Raw genomic sequence first — 27,708 nt, forward strand, 5'->3', positions numbered from 1 at the left:
AAAGAGCCCCAAATACATCAAAATCAGGAACATTTTGCCTGTTTCATATTCATAGTTTCTTCTTTATGTGTGACTGATTTATTCTGCTGCTTGCCCCCAGGGTGTGCATTGTCCAAAAAAAGGGCTGCCAAAAAAAATTGAGAACGGGGAGCAAGCGGAGGAGGGGGCGGTTGTACCCATGTTTCTAAGTGCTGTGAGACTATTGCACATCTTACCTCCTCGGGTGTGAATTCACCTTATGGTGTTTCTTAACAAAAGCATCCTCACTAAATAAATAACTTCAGAACAATGCAAGACATCGTGCCTGAAAATAGAAAGCTGCTCCGAGACAATTACTCCATGCTGTGAAATCTGCTCTCTTCTGCTTCTCTATTGTCTTAAGTTGTACTTGTGCTGCTGTAGCATGTGCTTGCATTATAAAGCACTGGGATTGTGCAGAGAAATGCATAGAAAGCAAGTGCCCATGATTATTTTAGTTTCTGCCTTTGCCTAAGAGAGTGGTTTGATTTTCAGTGACTTTTTCGCTCTCTGGCACATATGGATGTTGAAAACAAAGGGAGCACAAATTACTTTGACAAAGTCAGCAAAGCCAGGTCTGCAGAGCGGGCTCTCCATGGAGAGCACAGTGCCCGAACCACAGAGGAACAGACTGCAAGGCAGAAACTTGTAAACCACTACGTGCAAGTATGTTTCAGCAAGGGAACCAGCAACTTGACAAAAGGCTCCGCTCACAAGGCCGCCTGCAAACTTTGCCCAGGTGATGAGGAGCAGTTCACTGAGGGCTGCAATGAAGGGGGTCTTGCTGCTACTGGGAAGCTATTGTTAAGCACCCCAACAGATGAGAGCAGACCCTTCTTCTGCCACAATAGCTGCTCACACCAAGCAAGACTCATTAAATATTCAGTTCCAGCCTCAAGCAGCTCATTAAGTCAGCAATGAGCAGTGACGCTGGTGTTGGAAAACCCTGCCTCAGTTAACATCACCATGCAGAGTCTCCTTGGATCTCTTGATGTTATTGTGCTCAGTACCTTTTCTGTGATGACCAGCTTGTGCTCTCTGCTTTGCATTAAATACAGGTAAAAAAGGGTCAGGTGGATTTAAATTCTATTGTTTATAGGCCTTTTCAGAGATGAGTCCTGGGGCCCAAGCTAAGAGTCTATAGCATTTTTCTGTAGCAGTGTATGTGATACAAGTTTGCAGGAGGAGGATGGGATGAGGGTTATATGGCTTTAGTGTTAAAAAACAAACAAACAAAAAGCCATGATGCTTTAAATATAACTTTCACAGCAGAACATCATGACATGCAGCAGTTACAGATGCTGTATGACTGTCTGTCGGCTGTTACACAGCAGAAACTTGTACAGTAAGTGTATTTTCCCTGGAAATGCTGGTGTCATAAGTGGATTTTTGCTTGAACTGTATGCTGAATATGTTTCTTGTGTTCAGAGTTTCTTTCTGAATATGTATTTGAAGCCTGCTTTGCAACCACTCACTTTTGTGAGTAAAATTTCGTATTCAATAGAACTTAGCAATAACATACAGAGGGATTTACAGCGGGTGGATGTCAGATGCCAGTGAATTAGAGCACACCAGAATTTGGATTGGGACTGAAATTGTAGAAAACACATGTATGTTTTCACACATCAATGTTTTTAAACTATAATGTCTGAAACTATGGAGCAGAAATGGAGAAGCAGAACATGTGCAAAAGTTTTCAGATGTTTTTTCAGGGGGCAGTTTTTCACACCCTGAATAATGTATTTTCTTTTTCTTTCTCCTTGAACAGAAAGTGTTTTCAGACTGCTCATTTCTATGTGGAGGACAGCAGTTCCCCCCGTGTGGTCCCCAATGAAAGTATTCCCATTATACCCATTCCAGGTAAGACAAGCTTAATCTCCTGTGTTTGTGCTACTTGGAGTCTGTTTTAATTACACAAAGAAGAGAAGGTTATAGTCGTGATAAATCATGGAGGTTTTGGTAGAATTTGTTGTATCAGTGCTGCTTCATTTAATTTTAGGTGCTCTGAATGGGGCTCTGAATGCCAATGCTGTATTTTTCCATAGGCACCTCTCCCACATGGTTTTAATAGAAATTTCAGAATAACCTTTGTAAAATGTCAAAAGCAGGAGCAACACTTCTTAAAAGCACTAAGGCATCCAGGGTGAAACCAGCTGCTCCATCAGGACAGATTGTGGGTGAGGGGTGTGCAGCCCCACCTCTCTCGAGCCCCAGGGCAGTTGCCCCCACTTTCAGTGTGTGCAGAGGTGGTGTCTGCTGGGTCTTGGGGAGGAAAGCAAAACACAGGGATAAGCAAACAATCTCAATTAAAGTCCAAAGCCATCTGTTAATTTCATATTAATCAAGCTATCAAAGGTCAAATTCTCCTCTCAGCTATACTGAGAGCGAAGCTGAAAGCAGAGCTTAGTGCTATGCTCTCTTCATCAGGCATTTCCCCTGGGAATCATCAAGTGCAGGATCCAGCACCCTTTAAGCCATGATGACAGAGAGCAGCTTGGAGTTAGTGGCCTTTGCAGTCACTGCCTTGTTTGATGTTGCTCGGTTTCACAGGCAGAATTAAGATACCCAAAATGTTGTACTGACCTTAGTCTGCCAAATTCTTGTGCTTATTGCTTCAAGGTATTTTAAGCTTCCTTGTTGTGTTCTGTAATTTGTGTCGTTGGTTTAGGATTCAATCTGTAGCTAATTAGATTCATTTTGCCATAAAAACATTCAAAGCCAGCTCTGAGATACTGAAGAAACATGTGTCCTAGAAAAGTGAAAGAATCCAGTTACATTTTCCTTGATTTTATTCAGTAGGCGTGTAACTCCTTTCTAGAAAGAGTCTTTCAAAGTACCCATGGGAACTAATATGAAAGGTTAGCTATTACATTGCTGCAGAAGATGTTAGGCAGTTTGCCTTGCAGTCTGATGCTGTGCTAGTGAAAATAAAAGGAAACATACTATCATCTCCTCTCCTTTCTGTGACAGACTAAGATGTATATCCTGACCACCTCACTTCCTTAGCAAGAAGCCACCCTCCTTCTTCTCCTCTAGGGTAACTGGAGATGGGAGGATTTAGTTTTAGACCACATCCAATGGGTTTTCACAAAAGAACCTAAATAGTTGGAAAGCTCCATTCTTCCTACTATAAAATCTGGAAGAGCACTTCCCTCCTGGGGCTGCTTCTGGCAATCAGTGTAATGGTCCCACTGTGCCTGCTCTCATGGGATCCCTCTTTAGAGCCTGAGAGGAAGGGAAGGGGGGGCTAACCTGGACTTGGTGCAGAGCAGTGTCCAAACGCAGGGCATTATGAGCACAAGGCAGTGGAAGGAGAGAAATTCTTCACTTAGAGAGAAGTCTTCTTGGCCAATGGATAGTTTTGGATTTTTTACTGTAGTTGAGGCTTTTTTTTTTTTAGATAAAGAAACCAGCAGAATGCACAATCTTTTCATGCTGTGATCTGTGTTGCTTGAGATGGTCATTCTTCCCTGTTTCACAAGGATGTTTTGATGGTCAGTCCATTAAAGACTGGATAGCAGTCATATAAATTGTAATATAGGCTGAAGAATTCCATTAAAACTGTGTAGGTGGCAGGTACCCTAAGGCCAGCACATGTGCCAGTGCTTCTCCAGCAGCCATTCTAGCATGGAACAAGAAGTGGCTGAACGAAAGAACATTGCCTTTTGGGGAACTCTTCCCATGACTAGAGCAAGCTGTGCTGTTGGACCACTTCAGCATTGGGACTGACATGATACCAATGTCACTGCAGTGCCCACTGTGGTCTCCTCAGGTTTGGTAATGCTGAGAAAGAGCTGCTCACCCCTGATAATGGGCACTGCAGATTAAGACACCTGCTGAGCAAGTGCTGCAAGACACCTCAAGAACCTTTGTAGTTAAAAATCTGCAAGGACTGCTGTAAGCTCTAAGGCATGTGAAGAGCTGGCCCTCTAACAGAGGTTTAGTCTAGTTGGGTGCAAAGGTGAATCTATCCCTTGAATTCCCAATTTAATGACAGGATTTTTGTGGATATAATGGACATTTGGACACCTACCTACAGACATCCAGATGGACATCCCTTGATCTGAAGCCGAGTCATGCCCAGAAGGTCTAAAGAGAGAATGAACTGATGAACTTGATCTTGGCACTGACAGTAAAGCTATTCAGGCCATCAAAAGCCAAATCACCCTTTGGACCTGCCTCTCCCTGTATATATTAACTATCAACTGTACAGGGAGCCTGTAATGAGACTCAAAGTTAGTAGAGATAGATTGTTGGCTTTTTCCAGAGGTGGGAGATACTGCCTGGAAAGGTCTTTAAGTTCTCCTAAACATTTTCCTTGTTCAGAGATGCAGAAGAGGCCCCTGCTGATAAATGACACTCTCCTCTGACATCAGCTGCTGCTCCCATGTAGGCTGCCCACTGAAATGCCCTAAAATAATGAAATTGTAGAATTCTTTGAAATGATTGCAGCTGATAAATAAGCCCATGAATTTTTCCTTTGGTAGCTACCAGAGGGTGTGAGAAAGTCTTACTTGCCATGTTGATCCTAGAAGCAAAATATGTGTCATTTTCACAAAAGCAAGCTTTTCAAAGTAACCTTGTTAAATAGTGAAACCCTATCCTTACAAAAGAAATGTGATGGTATCCCTGCAGAATCATGCATCTATGTCCTACAACTCAACAGACCGATTTCTACTCTCAGCCACATGCAAGTGGCCACACTGATGGCACTTTAGAGCAACGTGTCTGCAGACGTTCGGTAGCTTTGCCAAGGCCCATCTACAGCATGCAGTGAGCTGCTGACAGGGAAGGCTGAGCAGGTTTGGGTTGGCTGGTCCTGGTCCAGGTGTGGGGTGGCTCTGCCAGGTGCCTGGGAGCCAGGTGCAGTGACGTTCTGACACAGCTTGAGAGGTTTCAGAATTGGCACTGGTGTCTCTGCGTGTCACCACTCTGCTTGGTGACGTGTCTGCATGCTCAGAGGTAGCTTTTGTGTTTATTTCTGCACCACGTTCTGCTCTTGTTTAGGCAAACCCTCTGTTTCCTCAGGTCTATGAAATCCAAACCAATCTGCCAGCCTCCTGCAATAGGCACACAGTACACCTTTTCAGATCCAAACTCTAAAGAAATATTTTTATAAAGGAATTATTTTACCCATTTTCTATTTGACTTCCCATGGCAAAACGTTCATGAAGCCACATCACCCATAGGCGTGTGCTTATCTGTGCAAATTTGCTCTGAGACCCAAATCATTATCATTATTCATAATTATCAGCACTGCCTGATCTAGAGAAACACAGGACAAAGGGGGTATCATTCACTGAGTCAACCCACTGAATATTAGAACTGAGGTATAAATCTAAACTCACAGAAGCCTTGCACCTGACAGTAATGCATCTGTAATCAATGGCAGATTTCTGAAACTCCCCCACCATTCAGCCCAACAGCATTAGTTCTCCATATCTTCTCTCTTTGCCTCCACACTCAGTTAATTTTGGCCACCTCCATGTCATCTTTGCCTGGATGATCTCTTCACTATAGTATCTGGTCTTGGCAAGATCTTTCTTGATATTTGATATTGGCTTTCTTGATATTGGCAAGATCTTTCTCAAAAAAACAACTCCTGTTCCTGTTTGGTTATGGGTTGGGTTTTTTTCCATATCTAGTCAGTATCTGGTTAAATCATTTCTGGACTTGATCCTTTTTGATGGAGTTGGATAAGTAAGAATAACAGCAGCATCAGCTGCAGACCTGTCTGTTTTGCAGCACAGCAAAACAAAATGCACCCTTAGCAGTTTTCCTGCCTTCTCATGGCAAGACCTGCTCCATGACAGCAGAGCAGAAGTGCATCTCTGTGCAAGTTAGATGATATCAAAGAGTGAAACTATCACAAATCCCACTTGTACACTCCTCCTCCTCTCCTTTGTTTCAGAGCTTTCCTGATCTTGGGTGGTGCATTGTTCTGGAGCTTGCTAGGGCTTTACTGGCTCCTTGCCTAGCCCATGAGCACAGCAAATGCTGTGTCACTCATGTCAGCAGGACTTGTGAGATCAGTACAGAGATAGGTGAGGCTTGACCCTGTGGCAGAATTCAAAACTGCATACTATTGACTACAGTCCAGGGAAACAGGGCTCATAAAGAACACCATGGCTGGCCAATGTAGCTGATTCATTCAGCAAATTTTTCCAGATGTCTTTCACCATTTTTAGTGCAAGTAAAATGTCTCAGATGTGATGCCAGTCATTCCAGCTGTCCCTAGACTGCAAGGCTCAGGAGCACGGCTCAGTGCTTGGATCAAGGTGCACACAGTTTTAGGTGTAAAGGGCAGTAAATGTTTTAAACTACCACTGCAGATTATTAATACTGTATTTAAAATAACTAGTGGCAGAATCTGATGGAGAAACACTTTCCTGCTTCTTTAAGAATGACTTGGTGTGAGTGCACGACCCAAGGAAATAGTGGAGTAGCCAAGCACATTGTTGTGAAAAGGTGTCTTGACCACTTCTTGCAGTCACACGAGGGTGTGAAGGCCAGTGCAGCTATGACCCTCCTTCATTTTCCTCTGTCTTCTCACTCCAATAAGGAATTCCATCAAGAGTCCATCTTACTAACTCTTAGCTTTTGTGAAATCTGCAGAATTTTGAAACCTTCTTCCTTATTCCTTCAATAACCTTCAACATTTGCTGACGAATATCAGTGGTTAGACTTGATATGTTTTTTTACAAGCTCAGCTCCTCCACTTCTGATATCTTCTGGTAGCATCTATCTTGTGACAAACTGTTTCTATTAAGGGATTGTACCAAGAGGTATCTCATTTGACAAGGAAACTGCAGGTTCCCAACAAATACTCAATATCTTACTGTTTTCTTCTAAGATGCATCTGTTCTCAAGTTGCATCCCAAGAGTTAAAGAGCAGAGCACCAGGACACATCAGTGGCCAACACAGTGACAGTGTGCTGAGCACAGGGATCCTGTATGCTGAAGACTGGTGAGGTACAAGGAAAAGTGCTAACTGCAACTGAGGGCTTATTTCTCAAGGGCATGAAGCTCTTCACTGAGCACAGAGGTAGTGCTCTTCTGCTGTTTAAGGCTTCATTTCTGCTCTCTGCTCCCTGCGGATTTATGTTCCAGCACCATATTGTGAATTGTACCCATCTTCAACTTCAATTAAATTCATGAATGCAATATTGCACATGCAGCCATCCTCTGAAGCCAAGAAAATATCAAGGTATTTTAGGGAACATCCACCTTCCTTTTTCTCTGCTATAAACTGCTGCTCCTGCAGCACACTGAAGAATTGATGGGATGGTATCTGATGATGGTACCTGTAAGGGGGCCTTAGACTGGCTACTTCATCCAAGCCCATGTTTTCATGGTGGCCATGTGAAATATGGTTAGATCCTTTTCTGAGAGCCATCACACTGGGCTGCAGAGTCCTGGAGTTGAACCTACATGTGCTTAAATACAAGACATGTGTGTAATTGATGGCACAACTGGGACCTAAGGATGGAAATATGTGAGATTAAAATTGTGTTCCTTAGCAGGCAAACCCAAATAAGATCATGCTTAATGTCTGTGCTAAGGAAAAATTCACATTATTTCATCTCTTGAACTGAAATTGGTTTTTTGCTTAAAGGGAAGAAGTGTATTGCTATTATTTATAATTAATGATAATCTAATCTAAGATTTGTACAAGCAGATTTAAACTGAGCTCTTATTTTGACACATATAAAATTTTATCATTAACATCTTTATATTCCTGACTGACACATGGCTAATAGCATTGTAGTAGATTAAATCTAGAAGCAAGAGAGATGAATGTAGCTACAATATTACACAGGTGATTTTTCATATTCTGCTTTTTCATGTGTCTCTCCTTTATCAGAAACCTGCCCTTGTGTTCATTTGACTTGATGATAATAAATAGATAACAATGATGTTGCTGGAAGGACTTTTGTGGTTTTATTTCAACATGTCCACCTCTCCAGGACTTTCAAATGTATTCATAGTGTTTTCCTTGCCTTTTCACTTTGAAAGGTGTTTTTATTGAAAACAGTACTTGGTAAACACCTGATTACAAAAATGTGAACATTAATGAGAAAGTCTCTCCATTAATGAGTTTTTAGTATTTTACATTTCTTATGTATCTTAATTTAATTTATAATTTGTTTTAATTACTGAGGTCAGGATCTTAGGGAGGATGCCAGCCTTTAAGGCCGTCAGCAGGTAGTTTGATCTCCTAGAATGAAACCTTCTGTGTGGCCTTTTTAGTCCACAGATCTCCACAGAAAGCAGACACCTTCTCAATACTAAGTTTTTTTAATAACTTTATCATAAAGTAATTGATACTCAGGTTATACAGATACAGCTGTTCTTATATTTTTGGCCATTTTTTATACAGCAAGTAATGAGATCAGTCAGAAAAAATAATTATTCCAAATTAAACACAATACCTTCAGTTGCATTCTTATTTTTAAATAGTTAAGCAAGGAAAGTCAATATCCTGCAGAATTAAAGGCTCTGACTATATAAATGTGTATAATTCAAATGCATTAAATGAAAAATGGTTTGAAGAAAGCTGGATACCACCCATTTTTACACCCATTGGACTCAGGGAGTCCAATATTCACAAGAGACAGGATCTGGCTGGGGAGGGAGTTGCCTGCTTAAACACTTTAAATTCAGTCAGTGCCAAATTTTGAGCTGCACATGAAGTTTCTGACCCCTCTAAGTGTGTGCACTTCTGAGCAGACACTCAACCTGTAGGCTCAGAGATTTCTGTTTAAGCTTCTCTGTAGAGGTGGACACCTGACCCTAGTGGAGCTGATGGGTTTTTTCAGTATCCTCTACTGGGGCAAAATTCTACCCACAGCTATGCTACTAATCCTTGCAGGATCCTTTATGATAAGCCACTTTCCTAGTGACAGACCAAATACAGATGAATTTGGGCTTTGCATCCCCATTTAGTACCGTGTGCTGTGGGCACTTTCATATTGCGTGGTCCAGCTGCACTGATCCTATTTAAATCTGGGCTACTAGCCCCGTTGCTGGTTGTGGAAATGAATCTGTTAGAATTGTCCTCCACCTGGTTACTTCATTAAAGGGGTGCATGTGAAGGCAAGATTTTGCTGTAGCTCTGCAGCCTTCACTCTGATATATATAGTAGCTTATAGAGTGACTGTTAGACTCAGTTTCAAGTAATATGCATCCTGAATATTGACGCTAGGTATTCCAGCTGCTTGCAGAATTTTTCCTATTTGTAAAAAATAAATATCCATGAACCTCACTGAATGTGCTTAACAATAAAATAAATATAAAAGAAATCCTGGGATTGCATTAAGTGTCCTCTCCAGCAGTAGAGAACAAGAGGGTGGAAGATGGATTGACAAGCCAGGGTTGAGTGCTGCTGGGAAAAGAAAGGTGCTTTCTTGCTATGGATATGGGACATCATTTGTCAGATATGTTATTTTTCAGTGAGTTAAGAGTCCTACTATGACCCTACTGGTAGATATTTCGTTCCAATCCACAAAACTTTTTTGCAGAAGATGAGAACTGTGAGGATACACTATTGAGAGTGGATTCTCCCTGATTAATGTCAATAGCAATGACACCGGTTTCATGATTGTCATAAGCCAGGTTAGCTAGGTTTGTGCTGCCCGCAGAAAGGGCAGTTTCCTTGTCACTTTAGTGTTTCTCATGGTAATGAGTAGGATCAACCCATCTACCCCACTGACAGCTAATCCTTCTTTGCCTCCCTCACAAATCAATTAATCCTTTCTTATGTTCATCAGCCGGATCAGCAGAAGGATTCAGTTCACTGCTCAGCCCCACAGGCAGGGAGAAAGGAAGTGGGAGAATCCCCTTGTCCTTTGGCTGAAGCCAGCTGTGAAGAGCAGGCTGAGAATTGACAGAGGTGTTCCTGAGAGGCAAGGGATGGCAAGGGGTTGCTGAGCAGTGCAGTAAGTGGCTGCTGTTGGAGCAGATGGGCCGAGCCACGTGACAGCGATGGCACATGAATCCAGGTGGCTTTGCAAATGAGAGACTGAAGTGCAGTGACTAACAAACAAATGGAAAAGCTTTCACATTAACAGTAAAGCATAAAATACAAGGAGCATATTGGATTTAGTAGACTGGGTAAGATAATAGCTGAAAAACAGAAAGCATTTACAAACAGAATGAAAGACATTGGAGAATTTTCTTACCAAGACTTCTCCATCTGTGTCAGATGTCTGGTCTGCAGAAACACCAAAACTCCAAACTAGACAAAGGCAATACGAGGAAGCACTTTGGTTTTGACCTTCTGGATTAATTCCTGACCCAAACCCATCTATTTCAATCCAATGCCACTAAACTATCCAGTGAGCTCTCAGGCTATAAATGAATCAAAATGAATCTGAGATCTTATTATGTGGAAATGCCATCCCTGATACGATGTCCCATTTTTCTTTTGAAATTGGACCCTATTGCTTTAACATTACAAAGTCAGCTTATTAAGTGGAAGATAGGGGAAAATCTTTCCTGGTGGGATTACTAATTATCCCAACTTTAAAGGTAACCCTATTCAAATTTGATGGCTTCTACAGACTTTAAGCTACTTTTGAAGGTGGCTGTCTTCTGAAGGAATGTATTAAGTATTCTGCAGTGTCAACTGCTATTTCTTAAAAAATGAGGTGCAAGTGAAGGTTTTCCTCTACTATTGTTTTTTTTAAAACAAACATGACCTTCTTCTTGGCATTGTCCCTTTGTGGCAGGAAATGAGACCCACTGGAGTCCACTCTGTTTTTGTGGTTTTGCTCCTGCTTTCAGGTGCTTGTCATGGACCAGCAAGTGAAGATGGGAACTCCATCAGTGTTAAATATCTAGCATAGTGATTAAACATACACCTTCCTGACAGCTTCAGTAGTGTATGCTTATAAAAGATATTATCATAGGTTACATTGTTTACAATAATATATATACAAACACATATCATTATTTAAAAGTTCTGGAGACTTTTGCTCTCGTCCATCTCAGATTACTTCTTTCCCCACATAATGCAAAGGGTTAGTACATTGGCAAGGTGCCAGATTCAGCTCATATTTCATAGTGATGTAAGTCCAGGATCACTTTATTGACACTAATAAAACAGATGGCTAAACCCAAGCTAGAAAGAGCTGTAATTGTATCTGTAAGTGTTGGAGATGAAGGTGTCTTATTAAAACATTTCCCTCTTCTCTTGGAATAATGTGGAGATCTTGCAGAATGTAGGCATCATGCTGACAATATCAAATGTCCCTCCAGCTTTTGGGTAGAAAAAAGTGTATGGTGCAAAAGGGAATATGTGCAGAATGACTGTGAGAGCTCCTAATTAGCTATTATAGGATTCCATTAATCTCTTCAATCGACTAAAAGAATTATAGTCACTGAAGTCTATTTGTCTTAAGATGGAAAGAAGGCTTAGCCAAAGCCTTTGGAATGACGATAGTGCAAGGAAAAGCATATTCTGTGCATCTAGCTACATCTGTTGGTTTTCTCAGAGAAGGTCACAGCCATGTTCAGATCATGTCAGAGCAGACCCCATTCCAGAGTGCTGAGTGTCTTCATACATATTTTACTGGAGGTCTGACAAGCTGCCCTGGCTGAGCATATGCCCCAACTCAAGAAATTTGTGTTTCTGGCTGGAAGTTTGGATTTGGAGGTGGTGGATAGAAAAATACAGATCCAAATTCCTTTAATATTTTCCTGTTTCATTGGTTATTGTAACACATTATATCACACATAGAGCTACCTTCTTGAGTTTATCACTGGTGGGTAGGACGGGCATGGAGTTGGGAAGCAGCCATGTCCTGGCCAGCTTGTGGGCTGCATGTCCCCTCTGGGCTGCACCTGTCCCTCAAGGGGTGGCCTCAGCTTCAGCAGCAGAAGCTCCCTCTCACCTAGTGATATCATATGGCAACAGTATTTGCTATTTAATATCTTTAATTGTTGCCCATGTTATCAAATAGGGTAAGAAACTGTGTTGGGTTAAGGCTTCTGGAGGGAGTGGGAAGTGAAAACACAGGAGAAAGGGAGGAGGAACAATAAAGGATAGTTGAACACCAGAGTTACCAGTGGCTATGAAGGTGGAGACATACTGCCACCATGCAGTGATGATGGCAAAAAGAAAACTAACCATATTTTGCCATGGATCTCTGGTGCAAACCCATCCTTGAAATTGGTGGGAATTCAATGGACTGGAGAGTATGTTATCTCTAATGTATTTTTTGGCTCACAGATCACAATTAATATTATATTCTGCCTTCTGCAAAATTAAATTGGACACACTGGTCTGCCACAGTGAATACTTGATCTCAGTTGGTCTCAGTTGAGCTAGGCTACTAAAAAAAAAAACAACCAAAAACCCCCCAACAAATTATAACTAAGGAACTTCTCTTGTGGGAGTATGTGAAATTACTATCATAGCACAAGCTATTTTCAAGGAAATGTAGGATATATGGGTTACTTTCCAGGAGAGGAAAGATTGTTCTACAGGCTCTTGCTATTGACTGCTGTTCCTATAGATCATTCCATTCAATTGTTTTGGCTAAAAAAAATACTAATACAAATGTTGCTATGAGATGTTGATCTCAATATTACATAGAATAAATGATATCACTTAAATATTTTAAAGTGCCAGCATTTCTGCATGCTGCAGCTTTTTGCTAAGCTGAGCATACACTTGTCAAATGTTTTGAATTCTGTATTATTCAGTAAATGAGCATGTGGTTAATTAAAGTAGCATTACTGTACTGGGAGGTGATCAGATTACAAACATATCTTTAACAATTGGCTCTCACAAATAAAACAGGAGAGCTGATTGAAATCTGAAAATGTCAATAGATGCAAAAAGCCACCTTAGAGCTACCTGATAAAAGAAGAGTAGAGAAGTAATGACATGGTCAATATTAACTGCCACCAGCTGGAAAGAAATCAGATTGTCAGGGATCTATAAAATTCTTGCCAAAGTAGAACCTCATTTACACATACAGATCTTCATACCCTTTGCTAAGAAAAGCATATGTGACAGCTTAGAGGTTTTAGCTGCCAAAGATCTTTCACTCTGAATTCAGCAAATGTCACATCTATTTATTTATCGTTAAGTTTTGCTAAGTATCTGTAGAAATATTTGGATTTTTCTATCATAATGTAGATGTTTAAAAGGAAAAGAATCCAGATTATAATGCAGCTGTAGCACCAAACCATATGGCTGCTAAATGGGAGCAAAAATACACCACTGAATTACTGGGAGTAAACATAAACTGGATGCAATCTTCAAAAAATATTCAATGGAATATAAAAATACCAGAATATTGCCATAAAATCATGCAATCAGACAACAGTAGCCATCAGGCAACAGATTATTTCACATGCTGAAAGTGATCACAGTTGTATAGCAATTTACATTTTCTAAATACCAGACTGAAAATATTAACTAATGAATCTTGGCAAGCACAGTGTTTCCACCAACTGCAGTGGTGGTTGTAACATCTAGGCCTTTTTTGAGAAGAGAGAAATAAGGCAGCCATCCTACACCTTTCATTAGAATCTGCCTGGAGTGCCAGGTGCTCCAAACAGTCTTGTTTGTCTTCAGTTCAAGCCTTTGACTTCTTTTTTTTAAGGAAATGTCTGTGGGTGATTTATTGGTATATTGGGTGGAATTTGCACTGTGCTGAGCAAGAACAAATGGTCCAGTGGAATACACATTCAATGTTCTGAATAGTGTCTGGCATGAGAGAGAACTCAAATTAGTGTGGGTGTCGTGTTGTCTGTTCTTCTGCTCAGAGTCAGGTTCATGATAAGTCCATTTGGATTCTACATCATTGTGTAAAAAGGAAAAATCCAATAACTTTCAGGAGAAAACGTCTGTGTGTCTCTGTTCAGTCTGGTAAAAACTGGGGCAATTGTCAACTGTGCTTTCTTATTCTGTGTCTCCTCTTTTTATACAACGTGAAAGGTCAGGAGGTCTCTCCATCCCACCCACAGCCATCTTCAAACTGCAAATAAAAACTGAACAATCCTTGAACTGGACTTTATCAATTCTCATCATGGGGAATAGACTCCCAGTTTTTATAACTGCAGTGCTTAGAATTAGAAATATAATGTGAAGAGTTTACTTCAAAATTGGCCTGATTCATCAAGATTTCCTGTTTTCACATATTGAACTCACTCTGCCCCTGGGAACTCAGATCTAAGTGATATTGAGTGCAGACTTTCTCTCCTGAAGTTTTATGTATGAGACAAATAGCAACTCAGAATATCTCTTTCTTTCTACAGATGATATGGAAGCAATTCCAGTCAAGCAGTTTGTTAAACACATCAGTGAGCTGTATTCTAATAACCAGCATGGGTTCTCAGAAGACTTTGAGGTACGATTTAATGATCTAGCAGTAAAATTTTAATTGTGTATTAGTAGTTAGGGACTGTGTGAAGTTGTGTGATGCTGTCATGTCAGGTAAATGCAATACTCAAATGTATCAGAAGAAATAGGGAAATATCAATTTGCCAGCATGTATAAGCAATGTGGGACTGAACATATACAGATGCTTTCTAACTACTGTAGATTTGGTGCTTTGAAGTGGGGACCCTCCTAAGTATCTATTAAATAGGTAAAGCTGCCTGCAATCCCCCAGGAGCAACATGAAAATAGAAGCAGTTTTTTTCACTCCAACCTTCTCTCATAATCTGTATTATATTTGACTCTTGTTGGCCCAGAATTTGCTTCACTTAGTCAAACTGAGAAGTCATGTACCCACTGAGCTGACCAAAAGGAGTAAAATAGTGCTCACCATGCATAATAGTAGCAGAATTTGGTATTTTATGGAAGCACAAACTATGGGTCAGTTCCTGGAGTCCTTGGAGTCCTTCTTCATGTTCTGTTCAGCCAGGAGAGATCCCTGTTGAAGTCATTGACTTCAGTCAATCCAGTAAAAGCCAGGAGAATGGCTTCAGGATTTAGTTGGTAATATTTATATAATGTAAGTATTTTGAAGTTTATATCTTGTTACCTCTTAGGACAGATTCTGACCTATAAATCTGCTACAAATTGGAGGTAATTTCAATGAAGTGAAAGCAGTTTCCCACCTCTGAGTTACCAAACCCTTATTGTGTAAGCATGGTAAGCATCACACTGTATGAGGACAGGCTGCTGAGTCAGGGCTTAGTAAGCACAAGTCAGTATTCTCTGACTAGTTTTTAGGCATTTCTTTCACACAGTCTTTCAATCAGATTCACAGTTGAGCTTTTGGAAGTACTGGGGAGTAGGAGCCCCAGGAAATTGCATGGAGCTGTGCTGCTGGCTTCCCCACCAGCAAAAGGAGGTGTGTTTGTGTGCTGCAAGTGAATCAGAAAGGCAGCTCTGCTTACAAACAAGGCAGTGAAACAAAATAGGTGGCCTAATGTCTACAAATTCTTCACTTACTGCATTAAAGACAAGACTGCATGCAGGAATTATTTTTAATGGGATCATTTAAAGCATTTATTGTTGCTGTTTGGTTACTGTCTATAAAGACTCGCTGCTTTGTCTGGTGCCCAAACCCCATTGTGTAAGTTAGAAACGTTTTGCATTCATGAGGAAAGGCAAATATGTAAGGTGTTAAAGTGATTTAGTTCAATTGACTGCTGGCTGGATGGCTGAGCAGGAATATTGAGGCATTTAACAATGTTGATGGTATTCAGGACAAACATTTATTCTCCAGAGAGTAGAATTTGATCAGGATGATCAAATGCAACTCACTCTCCTCAATTATTTATGAATTGCGACCCCAGTGCTATTCATCACAGCTGGGTTTTACACCATTTAATTACTCAAAATAATCAGCAACACATCTGTAAAGTTGGTCTGGCTTTCAGCAGGCTCTGCTTCAGCTGTCACAAAATCGCTTCCATTAACAAATGTTGGACACCTTCTGCCCATGTTTTAGCAAAGAAAAACACTGTTCTGATAGCCCTGTTTTTCCCTTCCTCCTGCAGCTCCGTGCTGTGAGAGGCACACCATGGCAGCCAGCCACAGAGATGGCTTTGGCCAATTAGTCCTGTTCTGGGGAGCATGGGGTCCCCTTGGGAGGGAAGTTAAACTCTGCTGACTGCACTGCACGCACCAAATCCTGTTCTCCATGCTGGCTTAAAATTTGGAGCATCTGCTTTGAAGTCAGTATAGCTACTCCAGATGTATTTCCTCATAGCTGAGGTCTCGGCTTCCTAAAGAGTAAACAAAATCTCCTCCTAGAGTGAGGAGAAAAAGTAGGAACAAGGTAATCACTGTCTAGGATAAACCATCCAACTCCCTTTCATTGCTCATGTTCTGCCCTGCTGATGCCTCATAGGCTTGTTTGTTTTGTTATGGCTCACAGTGATGGGACAGAAGAGTGAAATGTGGGATTTTTCATGGAGTCTGTAGGTAAAATGTTTGTTAAGTGTTAAAACTGACTCAGAGATCGGAATTTCAGTTTTGAAAGTGGCTGAGGGATAGAAGAGTCTGAGGTTATGTTTATACAGTAGAGTTTGGAAGTGGCTAGCAGTGTACCTTCTCACACCCCATCAGATCCAGCACGGTGTGTGTGCTGGAGTTGTATCTGGTTACAGTGAAAACTTAGCTAATATTTTATGGAGAAACAGTAGGATTCCAGCTGAAACAGAAAATTCAGTGTTAGAGGGCTGCTTGTCTTGTGTGGAACCTACCAAATCCATATCATGCCTGGGGAACATCTGAAGAGGCATTAGGTTCTGCATTCATGCAGATTTTTTACCAAAAAATCTGCTTTTTACATCTGTAAGGAAGAGGGGAGAGCACGGAGATACTGCAAAAAAGTGATCAATATTATAGAATAAATATATCTTCCCAAAGATGGCCAGTGGATGGGATTGTTTTACATGAGAAAAGGTTCAAAAAATCTCTTGAGAAGTTTTTGTGGCAGGAGGTTTTATGGGAGAACCTGTGGGAGGAAAGACTAAGCCAGGCGCACACACGTGCTGCCCCATGTAAGAGGTAAAACACTCTCCATTTGTTTGTTGCTGGCCTGTGGTCTTAAGTCTCTTCCTGTGTTTTTTGCAGTGTGTTTTGTGTTGTATTCAGTTGGTTTTACATGAAGAAGATTCATTTGAAAGTAAATTGTGTGAATACTCTCTCCTTCTCTTAAAATGAGCTGTAATTACAGCTAAATATTTTGTGAATGTGCCTAGGAAGCGTTTTATATGCAGAGGAAAAAAAGACTTTGAACTCACAAATCTTTCCTTGAGATTTCCAAGGAAAGTGCATCTAAAATGAATCCTTATTCCCTTGGGGTAATCACAGCACAAGTAGCCAGCCTTATTGTCTGGTGATAGCTGGGCTTTCTTGTGTATACAGAATTGTTCAGATTTCTTTTGAGTCCCATGAATTTTCTACTTTTATATAAACTAGATATATAAGGCCCAATTTAATACTGAACAAAAAAATAGCTTTTTAAAATAAGGTCCACAATCCTACATCACTAGTGCTGGTCTCCTTGTATTCCACCTTGGGATTTGTTCAACCAAATACTGAAAAAAGTTTAGGAGGTTTTTTTTGTCTTGCTCTCCAGCAGCACCCTTTTGCTATGGCATCCAGGAGGAGATACCACATTTTTACAGGGCAGCACTGAGGCAGGGTTTGGTGGCAAGACTGAACAGAGATTGAGAGGCTTCCTGAGCCAGAGATTATATCTACTCCTTGTCTAGCCAGAGATTCTCTTGGCATCATTATGTTTAATAGTCCTTGATAGATCTTTTTTCCACAAATTTCTAATTACCTCTTGAACACTTTTAGACTTCTGGTGTCCAAAGCATCCCATAGCAATGAATTATATGATTGTTCCAGACCTCCTTTTGCTTTTAACTCATGCCTAATAACTTTTCTTTGTGCCTCCTAGTTTTTGCATCACAAAGTACATCCCTGTTCACTTAAAGGCCTCACATGATCCTGTCTGCTTCCCTCATACTCTCCCTTAATCTTACCTGTTTTCAAATCTGAAGAAGTCTAAACTATTTAATTTGTTTGTTTGAGGAAGACATTCCATGGACTTATGATGACTTGTTCCCTCTGTACCTTTTTTTCTTCCTTTACCATATTCTTCTTGAGATGGGAAGGCCAAAACTATGCACAGTATTTAATGAGTGGGTTTACTGCAGAGTTCTGCAGGAGCTCAGTGATGGTTTCTGTTTTTCTATTACTTTCCTTCTTCTTAGCATACTATTTGTTTTAAGCAACTACTGAGCACTCAGCTGACACCTCCAGAAAACTATCAGCTATGACCCCCAGGTCTCCTCACTGAATGGCAACAGCAAATTGGAAACCTGTCAGTATGTATATATATTGCTGGGGTTAGTCTTCCCAAGTATATCACTTTGCATTTATCAACATGGAATTTCATTTGCCATTTTATTGCTCAGCCACTCAGTATTGCGAGCCTGTTCTGCTTCCCTTTGCAAACAGCTCTCATTCTAATTATCCTGAATAATTTTGTGTCACAAACACACTTTTTCTCCTCTGTAGTCCATTTATTAATAGATTAGGTGCCTGTAATCTTTTCTGGTAAAATCTGAACACAATTCCTGGGCAGTGAATCCTACCTTTAAACTGATGGTATAGAAGACAAATTTTCCTTTTGCTCCAAGACCAGTTTTTCAGGAGGCCTTTTCAAAAACATTTTGGAAATCCAAATATGCTATTCTTTTCCAGACTGTTCTTACTTACAGGCTTCTTCAGGGACTTCTCCACGGTGTGCTAGAGGCATTCACTAACTCTGCTATCTATTACAGTGTCTAGCAGTTTGCCCCACAGAGAAGTCAGATTTAGTGGGCTGTAGTGCCTGAAGCCCCTTCTGGATCTCATTTTTAAAACTGATGTCACGTTCATCATCTTCTATTCCCCTGATAGTCAGCCTGACTTTGTAGGACATGTGTCCTCCAAATTCTTGGTATCAAAAAGAGTGTGAAGTGCCACCTCCCACAGCAAAGCCTTTCACTCCCTCCCCCTGGCCAGTTACTGGAATAACAGTAAGTTTTTTGAGCAGTTGTGACCTTTTGCTCTAAGAAAGGAACACTGAGCCAAGAAATCACCCTCCATCCCCAAAGCTAACTGTGATTTCTTATTATTTTTTTATATATATACTGTACTGTAGCATTTGGCTTTCTGAGATCAGATAATATTCTTTCCCAGCTCCCTGTTTCTGGAGTGGGTTGGTCAGTGCTGCTGCAGGAGTGATTAGAGTGGATGAATGCAACCTCCACAGACTTCTCGTGCCTGTGGCTGTGTGAGTGTAATGATTCATTGCCAATTTGGAGTCTGAACAGGCTGGCTGAACTTGGAGGCAGGCTGTCTAGCTCCCTCACCACATAAATTGAAAATATCTTTATACTCCAGTGGCACCTTCTTCTAAATGTCCTGAAATGTAAGAAAATAACATAAATCTATATCTTCAGTGATGTGGCAGGGATTTGCTAAAGTTGTCCTCCTGGTTGCTGCTGCTCAGGGCAGGGGTCACTAGCTCTTTTTAACGGGTGACCTCAGCATGTTATTCTCCAGCAAAGAGCTGCACTGAAGACAGAGAACGCTGCACTTTGCACATTTCTTGAGACACTAAAACCACTGTGTAGATATACTGGCAGATTAGACCCAGTTTACAACAGACACGTGCTTATAACTGCATCTACACCAAGGAATCTGGCAGTAGAAAGATGCCATTTCAAAAGCATGCTGCCAGCAGAAGTTACTGCACTGGGAAATGTTTTATAACCCTGGCCCAAAATTGCCATAACTGGAGGTTTTCTCAGCACGTGTGTTGCTGTACTGAAGCCAAAGGGAAGCAGCACTGTGAAACTGGAGGAGGAAGGATTGCTGCAGCAGAGGGTCTTCCCAGAGTTCTCAATTCTTATCTCCCTACCCTAAGAAACTGGCATTGTGAATTCAGATATTGAGTCAAAGAGAAGTAATAAAAGCAGTTCAGGTATCTGGGCTTTCTGTCACTGAGCAGAGTTCCACAGCCATACCCAGAGCTCCTGCCCAGAAGCCCTGCTCACAGGAGCAGCAGCCCAACATGAGCAGTGCAAGTTTTCAGTCAGCCTCTGACACTTCCCTGCCTAATGAAGTGCAGGGCAACACAAGCCTCCACTGTCCTCTTCATTTACATGAATTTTTAACTATCTATTCATGATTCCTCTGCTCTTATTCCTGTGTTGAATCCTTGTGGTTTGTTTATTTTCCCCTTCTTTCTAGGCTGTCCCCAGCTCACCTCTCTCTTGAGTGCCATCAGAGAGTTTATGCTAGTGCTCAGTTATTGCAAAAATCTACACTATTCCTGTGGGATCTCTTCAAATACTATCTGCTGTCTCTGTTGGTATGCTATCTTCGTGTTTACTGTGATAAAACAAACAGCAAGAGCACTACCACAGAATTCTCCAATTTGGGATTAAAATAAGAGATAAAAAAAATGATTTTAGGAATGGAGGAACGAGCTGCCTTCATGCTGAACAACCCCACAGTAATATCGAAGCATAGCTATGGATCTTCTCTAATTTAGTCCTTCAAATTAGGATCCTTTCTTTGCTCATGATTCCTCCTCATTGCTATTCATAGGCTTTCACAGTTCAGGCCCTGCTAGGACATCAGACTGAAGTAATGGGAAACAACAGCAGCCCTGTGTAAGGCCAAATCACTGTAGCAAAGATTGTTGCACAGAACCTTATAACGCCAGCAAGACGCTGGAGCAGTTTGATTTTACACTTAAATGGCAATTCTTTGAAGTTTAGAAGAAACTAATCTGTAACTTGTTTCAGAAAGGCAATGAAGATGGGTCGTTAAACCTGGGTGTATCAAATTCCAATTAGCATTAGCATGGACAATATAATTAAAAGGCAAATTAGCCATAATAGCATAGACTAGAACACTTTTTACAGTAACTAACGGTCAATTGAAACCATGTACTTTGGTTCCTTGGATTGTCAATGATAAGTTGAGAGGACAGAATAAGAGCCTGTATCCATTCATCTTTGGACAATAATACGTTCTGCAAAGTTAAACCTGAAGAACAGCAGTGTGCTACCCAGCCACTGGTAAAATCAGGGGAAGAGACTAAGTGGGATCAAGGGAAGCTGAAGAAAAGACTCTCAAGCTGAAAAAATTGTGGATTCAATATGGAGGTGGTGATATGGATACTGTCTGCCCTACTCCGAGGTGCAGTTTTGTGCTAATTGGAGAGGAGTTTGCTCAGGCTGCAATGAGACCTGGTGGCCTGCCTGCAAACTTAAGTTATAGTAATAGTAATAATATAATCATGGTGATGTTTTAAATTCAAATGAAAGACTTGGTAGCCAGTAAGATTTAGAAATCCCAGGGTGTTCATCACATAAGCAACAGAAAATGCAGGAAACTTAAATATGTAATAAACATCAGTCTGGTAAATGGCATAATTAGGATGGTGACTTTTTGGAACTTTCTCCAGGGTGATATTTATTAACGCCAGGCCAAAGGGTAAATAACACACTGAGCAAAGACACAGATAACAGGCTACAACTAGTCTTCTCCTCTTCCAGCATTTTGTGCACTGATGAAAGACAAACACTTTGACTTTAATAACAAAGGAATGTGAACTTATGCCTTACTGTCTGGTGGGGTGAGCCTGTGGTTTAGTAATTTGATGTTAGAATTTGAAGAGATGTACTTAGGAGGGTAAGAGAGCATTGATAACCACCCTCTGCTCTCAGCCTGATGTCTGTGCAGCAGAACCAAACTTTGTCAGTGGCTGGCATGGAGCTGGAGCATGTCCTCAGTCCCCTTCTCATTGGACCACCTCGTCATCCCAAAGCATTGGTTGTGTCCTAGACTGGGAGGGGTGAAGTCAAAATGGCCTTTTATTGTTCTACATTGACTTTTTTAAAAAGACAAGAAGAGTTGAGGTGCATTGGCAACAGGGAGCTTTTCTTGAACAGTCTCCTTTTGCTATGCTTTGCAGCGTGCAGACATAGGAATCCACCATTAGAGCAGCTTTCCAGAGTATTAAAAACCACTTAGAATATTATGCGTTAAGAAAAGCCATTTTCACATGATCAGCTCTCACAGCATCAGACCTTTTCCACAGCGGTGTTTTTCACTGTCTTAGCTTAATCTTCCTCTTCTATTAACTTTGTATTGGCCAGCTGGGAACATGTACAGTTGAGAAAACAGTCAGCATCAACATAAAAAGGTTAATTAAAATGATTAACCTCACCACCAATTCCCTTATGGAAAAATCCTATAGAATGTAATAGAAAGTGATACATTTACTATGTAGTATTTAAACTGTCAGAGAAAATTCCTTTGCAGGGAGGTAATTCCCTATTAAATTCTATATTTTTTTTAGATTATTCTCCACAGTACCTTATTGGATTAATATGTATTAAGTTCTACAGTATTTGGCATAAGTGTTTCAATGCTAGATAACTTGTAAAAAGAATTTTGTAGTGATGCAGGGATGTACATTTTGACATGAGGCTTTTCAGAAGCAAGGGGGTTGTTTTATTAGGAATGACCTACAGTGGTACAGCAGTGATGTTACATGATTTCTAAATGCAAAAAGAAGGGCAAAACAAAATTACATTAAATCAACCTAACATATAAATAATGTTGCTTTTCCAGTTATGACTTAGGCTGAACTGATCCTGCCCATTGTGTAATCTGAAGTCCCTTGCTTACTGCAGCTGACAGGCAGAGTAAGGGGAAGTGCACACTTTAATGTGGTGGTTTTTTTCTTTAATAGAAATGGAACTATGAAAATTCTATTAGGGCCAGCTGAGAGTTTTGCTTGATTCCTCTTTGTCTTTGCTCAGCTCATCTCCTTGAATGTAGTGTTCCTCCCTGTGGAGAGGGGGTGGAGAGAGAGAGAAGAAATTGTTATTTGGGAGTGTCATGTAGATATAAAAGCTATAAAATGTTCAAGGTTTTAGTATAGTTTGCACTTTTAAAAGGTAAATGCTGGGGAAGATATCAAAATTGCTATGCAAGTCCTTTGTGAAATGTCTGCATAATGCTGAGCTCTGTTACATCTGCGTTTGCATAGCATTTCTCTTGATAATTTTTCTCTGTCACTTAGCTCGTGATCTTTGTAGCAGCTGTGAGCTCCTAATGACTTTTGCTCTTAGGCAGGTTCTATACTGTTATTTTTAAAGCCAGAAGTACAAAGTAGTTTGGCACTTTCCTCTATATCCTTGGGGAAAACTGGTTCTGTTTGGTGTGATTTCTGGGACTTGCAAAAGGTTTGAATAAATACAGTATCTTCCACAACTTTGTAAACTCCAAACATTGATTTATTTTTCAGAAACATGTTTTTAAACTGAGAATGTTTATGCTAGTGATAGAAAGGGATCTAGCTTTTTCAGGAAGACTGTGGTTAAATAAATACAAAAAATATATCCTGGAGGTGATATGGCACATAAGTTTTAGTGATTCAGTTTGCAACACATTCTCTGAAGTGTGTAACTCTCTATGACAGTCTGGCCAAGGGGAAGAGAGAAAAGACCCTCCATTGCCCTGCTTCAATAGCTCTGCATTCTGTTGTTGGACAGTGTAAGAAAGGGGGTAGGTTAAGAACTAAAAAATCCATTTCAATTAGGTATCTAACCTACAGCCTCAACTAGACAGAAATCTGCATCTCTAGCTTCATTAACACCTTGGCAAGCCTGGTCTCTTTCTGCTCTGTAAATGTATATATACATGGATACAACCTTTTATCTTTTTTTACTATATCATGGGCTGTTACTCAGTGTCCAAGCAGTGATATTTAAAGCACTGACTGTTATCTTCAGAGATCTATTTTATTTATATTTTATAAAAGGCATGTCTCTGCAGAGAACTAATAAAAGGTCAGTGCCAAACTTAAATGTCAGAAACACTGTTTGGAGAGGTTATAAGCAGATAAGTTGTCCAGCGGTCAAAGGCTCCTGTTGAAGTGGTTTTTGTGCTTTGTTTCTTACACATCACTGGCCACTCTCGCCTTTGAGGGACTCTGTCTTCTCTTCCCAAGAGGGGACAGAGTTGGGCATCACAGGAGATGCAGCCCAGGAGGTGGATGGACTGCTCAGAGGGGACAGTCAGCCCTCAGGGTGCCCGAAGTGCATCTGTTATCAAGTCTGTAGAGAGGAGCACAAGCACACGGCCAGGAGCAGCTAACACAGCTTGCTTTAAGCAGACCATACCAGGACAATCCTGAAGGACTTTGTGTTCAATCCAGCAATCAAGATACTTCAATAAGAACTAATTTTGATTAAGAAACACTGATGTTTTAAACATGGTTTCTGTAAGCTGTTGCACAGGGAGATAAAGCTTTCATATTTATTTATTTTTTGTACCAACACATTTTCCATCTGAATAATGGTTATGCCTAGGAAGTGCAGCGCTGTACGGCTGACATGAACATCACTGCAGAGCATTCCAACCACCCCGACAACAAGCACAAGAACAGATACATCAACATCCTAGCCTGTAAGTAAACACCATGAATCCACCCTCAAAGGCACTCTCCTCACAGTGTGTCTGTGTGTGACTGGATGGGGCAGGTGGCTTCAAGTTAACAGGATTACAGAGTAATTATTAAAGATGTAAAAGTGTGGCTGGGAGATCATTTCCCGATTAAAAACAGTGGAGGTTTTGACTTCTCTGGGGCCGGAATTTCACTCCAGATCTTGTTTTAAAATATTTTGCAGTTTGATGGTCCAAGTGTAGTTTTAGAAGTATCGGTTTAGTATGAAACTTTGTGGAGGAGTAACTGGATAAATTGATGATCAGAGCTCTTCTGCCCAATAATGTCTGCAAACTGGCCTAAGAGAAGTGCATGGTGGAGCAAAGGGTTTTATTGATGATCCCTGAGGTTCCCTTATAATCCTAAAGGTCCTAAATCTTCCAGAGTGTACCTGCTATATTTCAAACCACTTCAGCTATGTTTACAACTTGGATAAACAAGGATCTTTGTAGCCCAGTGCAGGCTCTGCCTGTATTCCTCCGAGAGACGCAAATCTGGACTCTGCTCTAGATTATTGCAGGTCTGGGATGGAAATGTGGTCACTTTTTCCAGGTTGTTCTCTGATGTGGAACAAATGGCAGAGGTCACTGCAGTTTAGGAACAAAGATGGAGAGTCACTGATAAAAAGTCCACAATATTCATAAACATTGTAATAGATCTGGAATGGTTTTGATGGCCTAGGAAGGAAATGCATGTCTGTGACAGATTCTCAGAAGTTATCATGGTGCCAGCTGAGGACCAGTTCCCACACCTGTGAATGACTTGCTGTGTGGCGTTGGGCAAGGGAATTCATTGTGGTCATCCTGACTTGATTTTAGACATAGATGTCTGGTCCCTCTAGACACAGAGAGAGAAGTACCACTGCAGAAGAACTGGAGCAGGCACTCCAGTCTTCCAGATTGCCCCTGTAGGAACCTGTCTCTCTCCATTGGTGCTCCAGGAGGGCAACTGAAACCAGAGTCTTCACACTTATAGTTAGCCCATGTGGCTCATCTCTGCATGTGTTGGAAGTGCCACCCAGCCCAATGCTGCTGCCAAGGAGCAGAGGGACTGCATTGTTCTTCTGATTTAAGCCCGAGTCAAGCATTTGGGTGGAACAAAAAGAGGAACTAAAGACCTGAAGTCTAGCCTCTTGTTGTGATGAGGGTGGTGAAGGAGTGAGGACATTCACTCAGGTCCCAGAGCTGAGTGGAGAATACTGAGCTCAGTCACTGAGCCAAGTAAAGGCAGCTTTCCTGTTTGCCAGAGCTGAGCTGGTGTCTCCAGATGATGCTGCACAGCCCTGTGGCATGTCCTGGCTCTTTGAAGCACACTGCACTGTGTTAAGTGGATGATTCTAGAGATCAAGATCCTGAGGCTCCACTATCCTTCAAAGAGAAGCTGTCCCAGTGTGATACATACCTTAAGGGATGTGAAGCCTGAGGATCTGCTGCCATGAGCAGATGACCAAGAATATGTACTCCCACCTCTCCAGTGACTCCAATCCAAGGCCAATTTCTTCCATGTATTAAGAAGGGCTACTCCATTACCCAGGAAATGGGATGTTTACCTGCAGTTCTGCACTTTTCCTTATACTTCTTAATGTTCTTATATTTCCTTAATGCTTCTCTGCTCTGTTTTTCATCCTGCAGATGATCACAGCAGGGTGAAGCTAAGGCCTTTACCAGGAAAAGATTCTAAGCACAGTGACTACATTAATGCTAATTATGTCGATGTAAGTTGTTTGAATTGACTTTTTTTTTGTTTCTAACTCTGAATCCTTCCACGAGGAGGAAGTATTGCCACTTGTGAAGTGGTTGTGTTTTCCAACTTCACCTGATAATTTTGCTACAAATTCCTTGCTATTCTGAATGAGAAAGGCACCTTTCTTTGTTACCTTTAAAATATTAATATGTCTGCCATGATATTGCTTTAATCTCACTTGGCATTATGGTTTTCTTTGAAGGGTTACAACAAAGCAAAAGCCTACATTGCTACCCAGGGACCTTTAAAGTCTACCTTTGAAGATTTCTGGAGGATGATTTGGGAACAAAATACTGGAATCATTGTCATGATCACAAACCTTGTTGAAAAAGGAAGAGTAAGAGATTTTCTAGTTTGTTAGCTGTTGCTCCTTACCACCTCCCCAAATCATGTGGGCAAGATTTGGTTTTATATGCTTTGGGATTATATACATATGTATATATATGTATATTTGTATGATGTATAAGATAAAACTAACGTAACAGAGGGATACACAGACGGCTGTGATTTTTTTAAAAGCTCTAAACACACAAAAAAAACCAACAAACCTGTAGCCAACCATCCAACTATGTATCTGTTCAGAGAAAATGTGACCAGTACTGGCCGTCAGAGAACAGCGAGGAGTACGGCAACGTCATCGTCACGCTGAAGAGTACAGACATCCACGCCTGCTACACCGTGCGCCGCTTCACCGTCAGGAACACAAAGATGAAGAAGGTGAGTAAAGCCTTCACTGCTCTCATCCAGATGGGCAAAACTCGGGGTTTGCATAGGCAGGCAGCAGGTGGATGGGAAATAAGTAGGTAAATCCCAGTGAAAAGCTTAGCCTGTGTTTCTTTGTCTCAAGTTCAGTGCTGCTTTGGTGTCACAGTTACTGCTGTTACTACCTGTTCCCACATGTGTTTTTCCTTGATCTCTGTCTCCACCTAGCAGGAGGCAGAGCTGCAGAAGATTCTTCTGTTAAGAGTCTTTTCTCAGCTGAGCAAGCCAGTAGAATTGAGTATCTTTCTATGCTTCCCTGCCCTAATCTTTCTCTTCTTTCTGTGCACCTTTGCACGCAGGGTCAGAAAGGGAACCCCAAGGGGCGGCAGAACGAGCGCACGGTTATTCAGTACCACTACACCCAGTGGCCTGACATGGGGGTGCCCGAGTACGCTCTGCCCGTGCTCACCTTCGTCAGGAGATCCTCTGCAGCCAGGACCCCAGACATGGGACCAGTGGTGGTGCACTGCAGGTATGATGGGTGGGATTAACTGCTTTATGGCAAGTGTACCTCCTGCACAGCATGTGCTCTTAGGTGCCACCTAAGACAAACACCATAAGTTACAAACACAGAAGGAATGTGCCAGCCCTGTGGAGTGCAGGGAAACATGCTTACATCTGGAGACAGCTCCAATGCAAAGGCTCTTCCCAGTAGCATTAGCAAGACCCTGTGTCATGATAC

The 27,708-nt window shown here is 41.2% G+C and overlaps 1 protein-coding gene across 1 annotated transcript in view; it reads left to right on the forward strand.

The window, feature by feature from the left end:
* PTPRG (protein tyrosine phosphatase, receptor type, G) overlaps positions 1 to 27,708 on the forward strand; it is a gene marked incomplete at its 5' end in the record, with an annotated part of 313,696 nt that overhangs the window by 272,244 nt on the left and 13,744 nt on the right. The window contains 7 exon segments of the mRNA XM_009997037.1: positions 1,787 to 1,878; positions 14,290 to 14,381; positions 24,388 to 24,484; positions 26,153 to 26,235; positions 26,467 to 26,601; positions 26,847 to 26,981; positions 27,326 to 27,498. Coding sequence (XP_009995339.1) covers positions 1,787 to 1,878; positions 14,290 to 14,381; positions 24,388 to 24,484; positions 26,153 to 26,235; positions 26,467 to 26,601; positions 26,847 to 26,981; positions 27,326 to 27,498 — 807 coding nt within the window.

Source organism: Chaetura pelagica, unplaced genomic scaffold (assembly GCF_000747805.2).
Source record: "Chaetura pelagica isolate M959 unplaced genomic scaffold, ChaPel_1.0 scaffold364, whole genome shotgun sequence".
NCBI lineage: Eukaryota > Metazoa > Chordata > Aves > Apodiformes > Apodidae > Chaetura > Chaetura pelagica.